Source organism: Artemia sp. Qi Xiang Cuo, chromosome 17, assembly GCF_049724085.1.
Source record: "Artemia sp. Qi Xiang Cuo chromosome 17, ASM4972408v1, whole genome shotgun sequence".
Taxonomy (NCBI): Eukaryota; Metazoa; Arthropoda; class Branchiopoda; order Anostraca; family Artemiidae; genus Artemia; species Artemia sp. Qi Xiang Cuo.
Window position 1 is genome coordinate 30,642,247 of NC_142810.1, and position 11,890 is coordinate 30,654,136.

The 11,890-nt window shown below is 34.4% G+C and overlaps 1 protein-coding gene across 1 annotated transcript in view; it reads left to right on the forward strand.

Annotated features, from left to right (window-relative positions):
• Nucleotides 1–6,118, forward strand: part of LOC148942097 (fringe glycosyltransferase-like) — a 78,422-nt gene extending 72,304 nt beyond the window's left edge. The window contains exons 8-9 of the mRNA XM_089103036.1: nt 1,685–1,767; nt 2,973–6,118. Coding sequence (XP_088959162.1) covers nt 1,685–1,767; nt 2,973–3,030 — 141 coding nt within the window. The 3' untranslated portion in view covers nt 3,031–6,118. The remainder of the gene's footprint in view (nt 1–1,684; nt 1,768–2,972) is intronic.
• Nucleotides 6,119–11,890: the final 5,772 nt, after the last annotated feature.

Below are 11,890 nucleotides of genomic sequence, written 5' to 3' on the forward strand. Positions count from 1 at the left end.
ATAAGTCTCTCCTGCAGATGTGGTATCATTCAACTGTCAAACGAGAATATTTATTACTCTGAATACTTTTCCTTAATTAAAATATTATAATTAAAACATATATGAGCCATTGCTGTCTTTTCTTGTTGTAAATGCCTTCAAGCTATGGAAAAACCAGTTTTTTAAAAAGTATCAGTTACAAATGAAAAAAAGTAAAGATATTTTAACTTTACGGTAAAGATGAGTATAGGTAAACCCGAGGCAAAAAAATTATGGATAATGTTTCAATAGTGTGAGATTTCAATCAAATTATGGCTAAGTAAGTGTTCTTGTATTTTCGAACCCCCTCCTGGCAGAAACTCACGGTTTTCGGGATCTTCGGGCCCCTGAACACCCCCTCCGAAGTTTCCAGCAATTTCCACGTTGTTCTGAAAAATACATTATAGCTGTTGTTTTTTTACCCTTATAATTAGTGGAATAAAAGCTTGAAAATCTGTATTTAATATATTCTGGTCCTATAATAAGTATAATTAATTTATTATTTATTGAAATAACTGCCAATCAAAATAAATGATATTCTTAACGCACTTTTTATTAATGCGTATCTTTCTTATCAAAATAAATGAAGTTAATTTCAAATATTACAATGCATTAAATACTATCCAATTTAGACTGTAGTGACCTACAACTAAATCAGTGCCATCAGAACGACCCCTTGGCTAATTTGAATGTGGTTTCATTCGGTCTGAAGTGACATTTTTATTTAACTTGTATTTTTTTTTCTGTAAATGTATTTACATTAGAAATTAACAAGCCAAATTAATTTTTACATTAGAAATTAACAAGCCAAATTAATTTTTGCGTTTTATTTTATGGTCATCAGTGATTACAAAATATGTTTTTGGGGCATTGTGGCAGTTCCGGTTTTAAGGCCGCAATTTATTTTCAACACAGCCTTTCATTTGTAGATATTATTGATTATTCAGGCTGAAATTAGTGACTCCTAAGGATTTTGGTAACAAATTTTAACGAATTTTGGTAACTTTTACCATCTGATACTTGCACGTGGAATCGACATTCATGTCCACTACGAGAGTCAACTCTTTTAATGGAACTGATTTGAATCCAAGCCATGGGCCTCTTTTCCTTTTTGTGAATACTGTGGATTGTGAATTCCTATGTTTAAAATTCTGGAGATATCGATTTATTTTTAAGACCTTTCGAACGTAGGAGACAATGTCTATGGTATTATAGTGAGAACCCACTGTTTTCACGAAACTCATAACCTTTTATTACGAAGCTTATCTAATATGAATTTGCATGTCCCAGTCCCCACCAAGGTCAACTCAACCGCAAGACCTACGAAAAATATCAAATGATGGCGAGACTGCCTCCTTAGTCTGATAGGAAAAATAAATGGATTAGAACAATAAATTCAACTATTTGAACAGTTGTGTCTGCCCACAGTCGTTAAATGACTGCAGTTTCGGACAGTATATAATAGTAGCGTCTAAGGTATAGTCTGAAATCGGACTCGATCTGATTAATTTGAATCACAGATAAGTCAAATACGTATATTGCAGTGATATATATATATATATATATATATATATATATATATATATATATATATATATATATATATATATATTGAATCATTATTCAAGCAATTAACATCTTCTAAAATTATGATCTTTTTTTACAGATATCGTTTAGCTACTCAAAATATGAGAACGAGATGAACGCACTCAACATTGAAGGATTCGATAGACGGGTGGATCCTACCAGGTAATTTACTTAGCAATATTGTGTTGTGGTCTAAACTTAATAAGCAGCCTATCTGAAGACGTCTCTATGTACATGTCTATCTAGATTTTAGACTAACTGGTTACGTCTGTATATTGAGTTCTGAGCGTGAAAGGGTCCTGTCTAGATGCGGATATCTTGTCTAGATATGGATATCTAGCCACACGCGTTTCTAAATCCATCAGCATAGAAGGTTGGTTAGAAGTGCGTGTGAACGCTGCTTATCAGTTCCATTTTAAGTAGGCCCAATTACGAAAAAAAATTGTAGTTCTGAAGAAAGCAGTGGTAGTTTACTAGAATGTAAAGTTACATTCCCTAAAAATTTACGATGGACGTGAAATCTAGAGAGGGAACTTTATAGGGACTGAGTGACAAAATTCTATTATTAATTTGGCTTGGAATCCCATATTTCACATTTGAATTTTTAAACGCTATCTTCCCCTAGATGTATTTTAATAAGATACCCAAATCTATTTTTATTTTTAGTTTTCATTTTTATTAATTCTTGTTGAATTGCTTTTTTATTTATACATATTCATTTATTAGAGGTTTTCTGCTTACATACACTCTATAATTCTTTCTTTTATGTATTGTTTGCTGGAAAAATAAAGAGAACCTGACCAGTTACGGGAAAAAAGCAACATAAATTCTGTTATATTAATTCTGGGTAATACCAAGCATACTACACCATTGCCACAATCTATTTACATTATTATCAGTTTAGATTCAAAAATTGATTACAAACAAGGCTGTATCCAGGGGGGAGGGTTTGGAGATTTGAACTCCCAACCCCCGAAATGCTTTTTTGATTCTTAAAAGTGTAACAAATATATATAAGCAAATTTTTGATGCGTTTCTTAAAATATTTTTCTAACACCCCCTCCTCTCCCGAACAAAAATCATAGATACGGCTCTGATTACGAATAATATAATAATAAATACCAGAATGTATAAATAGATTTAAGTAAAAGCGGAATTAGTCATTTGACTTGAAAATTACTAGATTATTTTGTTCATTTCCAAAAATTATGAATTAGATTCTGGGCCTTTTATTATCTTGATGTTGTTTTTTTTTTGTTTTTTCCTTTGTTTTATTTCAGATGTGGTCATTATTGCTCGATTAATGATTCTTTTTTATTCTCATCGTATTATTTTTTTTTTTATAAATATTACGTTATTTTTTCTAGGTTTTTGTCGCTACACTGTTTATTGTTTCCAAACTTCAGCTTCTGTCCAAAGAAATGAAGAAGCAAACTTAACCCTTCGATGAAGAGCTGTGATACGTTAGTTGGTGGCAGGTGCCATTCGTTGTGCCTTTCTGAAGATTGTGCCATTATTTCTTAAACTTGGAGTTAGTTACCACCATGAGGCCATGAACTGGTGCCATCTTGTGAAGCCATCCTGCGGTTAGAGCATAAAAAGTTACACAGACATTAGTGATAAAGGGTGAAATCTGCCAAGAGACAAGGGTTATTTTCAAAGGAACAACCTTGCTGATTGCAGTTCATGAATGCCTAAAAGTAGAAGCATTTGTATTATATGCATCTACAATAGTGCCAGGGCACCGCTTCTCCTTTTTAGCAACAATTTTTTTGGTAATACTGTCAATAATATTATCAATATACATCTGTTGTTATTGTTAAAGCAGCGTATTTGCATATATATATCCCGGTACAAAAAATATTGTAGGGTAGGCTGGGCAATGCATAGACAGGGGTGTCAACTGTCCCCCTTCCTATATTTTGAAAAGAAACTTTTTCATTTTCGTCAGAAAAACAGAAAAAAACCTCTAGATTTGATGAATACCTTTTTTTATATTCTCATTGAAATAATCCTTCTCCTCTATATTTTCGATAATTAGTGTCATTGTGCATGAATGTCATGTTAACTTGAAGTTTAAGTAAACTAACAGTTGTTAATAGGCTCAATATTTCGCAGAAACTAGATTTTATTTTGGGGAGAAATTTAGAAGGCATATAATCTAATCTAAAAAAATGTTGGTACTTACGTATTATACAGAAAACACGCGAGAGTTGATGTTTGGTTAATGCTAATGAAATCAAACAAAATATGATGAAAATATAATAGTTTAGAAACAAATTTGGGCTATATATTTGCAAATTAGGGGGGAGGGGGTGAGTAAAGCATAGCACATATTAAATACGTAAATTAACCTAACCTATGTACCTTTTCTTTGCCCCTTTCAACCCCAAAAAGCTAAAGTTTAAATATTCTTCATGGAGTGAGTAGCCCTTTGTTTGCCTAGAGCAAACCTGTTTTTCTTATAGGATCAATGCGATTCTCGAGTCTACGAAAATGTTAAATACTAATTTTACATATTTTGAATTGGAAAAGAAGACAAAAGTAGATTGATCAAAATAAAATTTTGAGTCCTGCTTGATTTTGACTCTGTTCTTAAGTACTTTCAAATTTAACCTTGAGATACTTATACTATCTGACTGGACGGTTTTTTTTGAAATATCAGCCCGGCTGAATTTACTTTGTATTTTTCAAATACGCATCATTGTACTACGGATGCCATTTTACTACGGATGCCATTTAAAATTTTGAAATTTTACTTTTTTTACGCAGGTGGGGGGATTCCTTACTTCACCAATCCATGGTGATGTCATTGTTGCTGCATGACGCATTTGGGCCGTGTACCCCCCCCCCCCCTCTTAGTTTTTTTTTACCATCCTTCAATTTTCAAACATTCTTCTGTCATTGTGCAGCCTACATACAACAAACTACATCTTAAGCAGTATATTGTCTTTGTAAAATGGCTGAAAGAACATAATTGATGACCAACTGTAACAGGGGTTCCACTTCAGAGGAAGTTTTAGGGAGGGGGGCACAGAGGGCAATTGTCCAGACCGCAGAAATTTTGAGGGGCGAAAAATTTCAGATAAGTAATTTAACATTTATAATCATTTCGTAATTTTGAAATTGTATTTTTATTAAAATAAAATAGGAGGTACAGTTGGCAATAAGAATGAGCAAATTGAATCTAAAATTTTGTTAATAAATGAAATATTGTTAAAATTTTGCCTGAAAATTTTTGGGAAAAGGGGCGGGGGGGGGGGGTGCTAATCCAGATTTTGCCTCGGGTGCAAGAAAGGCCAGAACCACCACTGTTACAGTTGAAGCTAATGTACGTTTTAACAGCCAAAGTACACGTTCAATTGTCAGAGGGACATCATACTCTTTCAATAGTTAATTCAATTAGTTCCTTTTTAATGGTATCTGATAGTCGATAATTTTATGGTCATAATTAAACTCAAAATGAATCAGGTAATGTAATAAATCAGAAATGTAAAAATGAATCAGGCCTTGATATGACAAGGCACCAAATACCTTTAATCCGACATTTTGAAAGAAGAGAAAAAAAAATAAAAACTTTGGTTTAAGTGGTACATTGTGCTAAGAACCATATTTATTGTGTCCTCAAAAGCAGGGTAATGCACATTTGTGTTGAATGTCAATTTTTTTCCTAGTACAAAAATAAGTGAAATGGTTGTTTATCCAGGCCAAGTACCTTCCTTTATAAGCTGAGAGACTAGTTTACCTGTGTGTGCCTGAGCTGATCATATTCTAATTTATAGAAGTTGATCCAAATTAAGTAAATGATTGCCATCTACTCCCTTAGAAGCTACGCACTCTTTATAGTATTCAAACCGTAATTTTAAGCATATTTAGACTCAGATTTGAAAAGGCAATTTTAGTCACATTTTGAGAATAAATGTGAATGATACAAATTAATCAAATGTATGCTCAGAGATTTATTCGTGTTATGGAGAAAACGAAGATTCTTTGTCAAGACAATGAAGTTAAATGAGTGCTTTTTAGGTCGCTTTGGGAATATTATAGAAACAAATGGGGACAACCTTGCTAGCTGAATTGCGCCTAAAAGAGTAATATATAGTCATCATTTCTGCTGAAATGTTCTATCATTTGTCCTATTATAATGAATGTTGCTAAATCGTGAACAACTTTGAGATTATCGGATATGCGAATTTGGTGGATGTCTATGACGTTACTAGTGGTGTAGCCAAAGGGTGAGTGACCTAGGAGTCTGAGCCCTTTCTGAGCTTGTTTCATTGAATTAAAAGCTTGATTCGCTATTGAACAATCTCAAACAAATTATTTTTTAGCTTCCAATTACTTGAAAAACATGTTTTCTATTATTTTTAGTGCTATTTTGTGTAAAAGCAATCTTGGATCTGTGATACATATAGTTTTTTTATTTGTTTGTTGTTTTATTGTAAAAGTGCAAAGTTATGTTTATTCGGGAACTCCTTATAATTTTGTTTTGTGTGAATAATAAATGCGTTTTCAAAAGAAATGGTTTAGTATTTTCCAGCCTATTCCTATCCTGTAGATTCCTAAACATCGTTACTTATGGTAGAAGAGTAGACAAGAATTGAGGGCTATGATTTTGAAAGAAGGGCTAGATTTTTTTTCCTATCCTGTAGATTCCTAAACATTTTTACTTATGGTAGAAGAGTAGACAAGAATTAAGGCTATGATTTTGAAGGAAGGGCTAGATTTTTTTTTTTCCTTTCCTGTGGATTCCTAAACATCGTTACTTATGGTAGAAGAGTAGAAAAGAATAAAGGGCTATGATTTTGAAGGAAGGGCTAGATTTTTTTTTTCCTATCCTGTAGATTCCTAAACATCATTACTTATGGTAGAAGAGTAGACAAGAATTAAGGGCTATGATTTTGAAGGAAGGGTTGGATTTTTTTCCCCCTATCCTGTAGATTCCTAAACATCGAAGGACGCGGGCTATTTATTTTCTACACATATTGGTATAAATTTAAGTGGAAACTGCAATAAAGTTAACTGCAACTATGTCAGCGGAGGAGGTGGTTGTGCCACCATGATGCCTCCAGTCCTCAGCTAATAATGCAGATCCATCTATCTATTGCTGGTAATGATAGAATCATCTGTCAGGGTGAAAAACGACAAATTTTTTTGGCCCAGATGCAGTGTTTGTATGTATTGTTTCGACCAAATTTTCACTCATAGGTTAATAATTGAGAAATGCCTGAGTTATCAAACACTTTTCGTCCTCAGTTTCATCGATTATGAGCAAGCGTTCGATTCTGTTGATAAAGCGTTCCATGACCTTCGCTAAAGCGTTCGATTCGATTTAGCGAAGGCGTTATCCTTGTATGGTATGCCAGACAAATAAATTAAAGTGATTAGTGCTATGCACGAGAATAACACTGCTGTGGTTAATGTAGGAAATGACGTTAGCAGCTAGTTTTGTATTAAATCAGGAGTTAAGCAGGGTTGTGTTCTATCTCCTATTATATGAATCATTTTGATGTGCGTTGTCTTAAGGAGCACAGGAAAGGCAATGGGAGAGCACGGAATCGAATGGGGAGGAAAAATTTTCCTGGAGTTAGATTATGCTGATGATTTGAGCATCCTACATGAAAGTGTGAGCAAAATGAAGAACTTTTAGAGGTTTTGCGGGTTCAGGGTGCTAGAACAGGTTTGGAAATTAAGGTTAAGAAGACTAAGTCACTAAGGCTAGGAATAAGTGAAGAGGAAAAGGTGACGTTGGGTAACGAAAAGATTGATAAGGTAGTATTATTAATAAAGATGGTGAGACCAGTGAAGATGTTAAAAGTAGAATAGCCAAGGCTCAAGGTGTATTTTCACAGTTAAAAAATTTTTTGGAAGAATAAGACAAGTCTGCAAACCAAAATTAGAATATTGGAAGCTACGGTTATGACAGTGGTCAAATATAGTTCTGAAGCATAGGCGCTCCGATAAGCGGATAAAGATTCGCTAGAAATTTTCCATAGAAATTGCCTGCAGATTGTTCTGGATACCCGGCTCACTGCCCGTATTTCAAACAGTAGGCTGTACGAAAAGTGTGGTTCAATCCCGCTTTCTAGGGCTATAATGAGAGAAAGGTTGAGATGGCTAGGGTCCGTTCTGCGGATGAGGGATGATAGATTGCCGAAGACTGTGCTTTTTCGGCCAATCGTCAAGGGCCAAGCGGAAAGCAGATTGTCCGCGGTTGTGGTGGGAGGATCTCATAAAGAAAGATTTAAGGGAATTGGGAACTTCCCGTGAGAGTGTAAAGAGGGAGGCGTTTAAAATATTGGGATGGAGGAGGAGCGTGCGTAGTTGTGTTGGCCTCAGGTAGCTTGGTGCTGTGGTGAGTTGTTAGTAGTAGTAAACATGCAATGTATTGTTCATGTGTTGTATATTTATGTACGATATATATTGTATTGTTGACGAATTTGACAATGGATAATATTGGACTAATATAATCCCAGTAATTTTTTGCTCGCCATTTAACATGATGCCAGTAATGCCTTGGCGATACCTTTGATTGTCACAGATATTTTGAATTTAATTGCAAAGAAGTGGGAATAATCTCTAGTCAAGCAACATTACAATGCTGCATAACTTAATTTTATCAATGGTGACTGGAAGGGGTGTAAAACTAAAGACACCCACGAGAGTTTATTTCAGGGAGTGGGAGGGGCCAAATTCACCAGACCAATAAAAGGCAGATAACAAAAAAATTGTAGGAAAAGACAGAAAAAAATTGGATATTCTTGGGAGAAACTCTATTAGGAACGTTTTTGCGCTAGAGTTTTTCTTGTTAATGTTGAACGGGGATCTTGTAATAGCATAAAATATGACTAATGGTAACTAAAGCAAAAAAAAAAACATGTTGGCCGTTGATAACTAAATTATTCTTATTTTAATCTAGTTTTTGAGTCAACATAATTAAACGCTGTCTCATTATTCAAATTCAAGACCAACCCAAAAAACTATGGAAGAAATCCTCTGCCTAATAATTGGTGCGACTAATACATTATAGCCTAAATTAGCAATGTATCATTGTCAAACTTCTCTATTGTTCATTTTGTTAAAACCGATTTAATAAGTTAATAAAAGGGGAGGGGGTGCTTTCTAATTAAGAAAAGGAAGATAAAAAAAGGTATTTTTTCGACATCTAGGGGGTGGAGGATAATTCATTTTTTTTAGTTTTTCAGTGAAAAGACCAAAAAAGTGTTTTTTCAGAATCGGAGGGGGGGTGGATTGGTAATTGTCCCTTCCCCCTTTTATGGGCGCCCCTTTTCCGAGGCTGCTTACTACATATCTTGAGTTTATGAAAAAATATAGGAAGTCCTAAATCAAAACGTGTTAACCACATAGTTTACAAATAGCGTTTGATTTTCACAGAAGTAGCAACGCAATCCTTTGTCCACTGGTTCCAAACCCATGAAAACTCAATACATGTAGCACAGCGTAAGATGCTGCTTTTTAATCAGTTAGCCTATTTTTTTGCCATGGACATCTATCGTTTAATATTTTCAAGTTTACAATTTAAAAATACTTGTTCATTTTATTTATAAATTTTGTGTACATAACTTAAGTATGTTAATTAAAAAAAGAGAAATTTTTTTTCAAAATAAAAGCAGAGTTATATTGAAACCTGAATGAGCAGAAATAATCGTTTCAAAATTAAAATTTTTAACGAATAGACTGATAAATAAACAAAGCTTTAAACAAACAGAAACCACTACAAATAGGAGTCTTCCTTCCACCCCATTTAGACCCCCCCCCCCATAGGATACAAATAAAACTAAAGAGATTGCATCCCAAATCAACACAGTTGATGGCTTATTTTTGTTTCGGTATCGATTTTCCTTTACTTTTGAATGAAGTGGAAAGAATATTTGCAAAAATAAGTGTAATTTTAAAGTGGTACTTAAATTTTACTTTAAATTTTTAAGATTAATTTTTTTTTTCTTTCGTTCAAACTTAATCAGAATTTGGATTTTTTTTTTTGCCATGATGGAAAAAAAAGACGCTTTTCAAAATAAACATCATTTTCAGTAAAGCACGAATACTAATTAACCTGTAGACAGCCTCTCTCAAGCCACCGGTAAAAGCCTAGCTGGTACAGGTTGTTTTTCTCTTCTTCCATTTGAAAATAGGCTGTCATTCACTTTTCTGCAGCGCTACCTAATTCTTAATTTATCTGCTTTGTAGACAGCGCTGTCAAAGAAGTTTTTTTTAAACTTTTCTTGTAAAAGAAAAGACCAACTTAATTGAAGAGCCTTTAAACGGCTTTTGACGAAACAGAAGTCGGATTGTAGTAGTTATGTGGACAATGTCCAAACCAGAAGACCCTTGAACTGCGATATCAAGGTGGGAAACTGTAAAAAAAAAGAAAAAGAAAACCGAGTATCTGTGGTTACCGAGGACATTGTTACGTAAAATTTGATTTAACCATCTTAGAATTATAGACACTTTAGATGCACTGATTATGTCTTAAATAATAAAGAAATATTATCAAAAATAAATTTCAAGATTAACTGAATCTTAAGCTATTTAGTAGTTTGAAAGTTACTCCTGGAATGTAATATGTTTATTATATCTATATAATATCCTTTAAAACTATCTTTTTGGGGGAATTAGGAAGGCTCTGAAACTTACTTGGACTCGGGTCTTTGGAAGCCGGCTCATAGATAAGGCGAAAAAGTTACCTCTCGTGACAACCTCTTTAGCGCTTTAGACCGAAGATATTCAAGGGAGAATATCGACTTTGTAGCCAAGCTTCCCTTTCTGTGGTCGACGTCTTCTATCACCAGGGGGGGGATTCGAAACGAAAGATCATTTAGAAGGCGGTCTTCGTGCATTTCCACCCCAATAACACCATAACACCAATACCCATTACATTATTACACCAATACCAACACCAATACCCCAATAACACCATTGATTGATTTTAATTTTATCAGTCTCACGTTGCTGCTTCGTCTCTTCTTGGATGAAACTATAGTAAAATAAAATAATAGTTCTCTGAAAATAATAAATTAATAATACTAAAGCACTGCTACTACTACTACTGTTAGTTCGTCGTAGCACCAAACCACCCAAAGCCAGCGCAGCTGATTTAGCTCCTTCTCCGCCCCACCCTGTTAAAATTTTAATCATGCTTACTCATAAGAGGTTCCCGTTTCTTTTAAGTCTTTGCTGGAGACCTCTTTCCAACCCATTTGAGGACATTCTGCTTTTGATTTGGCCCCAGCTCGATTTTCAAAACGCACAATATTTGTCAGCCTGTCATCCTTTATCTGTTAAGCCTGACCTAATCACCTTAACCTTTCTTTTGTTGTAGCCCTAAATATTAGGATCAAACGTGGGCTTTCGTACATGTCATAAGTTTGATGTACATTCGCTCAAACGAACACCTAAAATTATCCTTAGGAAATTCCTCTCGAAAACATCCAGTATATCTTCCTCCAATTTCCAAAGCAGTCCCGTTTCAGAGAGGCGCTTGTTTATTGTTATTGCTGAAGAATTCAAGTCATTATCGTTCCCCTGACCGTCATTCTAAGAGACATCTTCTTACTATTGAGAAAAATTTCAACTGCAAAAAAAAGAGCATTTTCTGCCTCAACAATTCTTACATCTTCATTGCATCCACCTTCTGTACTAATAATGCTGCCAACATTTGTAAATATTTTCGGTGCCAAACTATACCTTTTCATCCTCATCTGTTCCTAGTTTAACCAATTTAGTCTACATGGCAATAGTTTTCATACCCATCCTCACTCCCTGAACATTCAAACCACCCAAAATTCGTTTATTTCTTCAAAAGTTTTATCTAGGACACACAGATGGTCTGCTTAATCCAAGTCAAGCAGAGTTTTACCCTCCTACTCGATTTCAGGATCTGTCATAGCCTTTGTTGTTTTTCTTGGGTTCTAGCATATCAAAATAATCCATATAAATGGGAATGGACACAGTCCTACTGATCTCCTGACTCCACAATCATTCGTAACTTGATCCTTTCCTAATTAATTTTTAGTTTTAGCGATTTTGTCTTGTTAACATTGATATTAAAAAATTATTCTCGTATCCTGAACTCCCAAAACATTCAAAAATCCACTCATCTTGTCAAAAATTGCACTCAGGACACTCAAATTATATGCATAACCTATTTCTAGAATGATTTTAGCTTTCCACTTAGTGCCATTGTCCCCCCTCCTAGCCTTTGTTGAGTTTCACTAGAAAAATTCCACGTGATTGGAGATAAACACAGCCATGCGCAGCTCCTGAT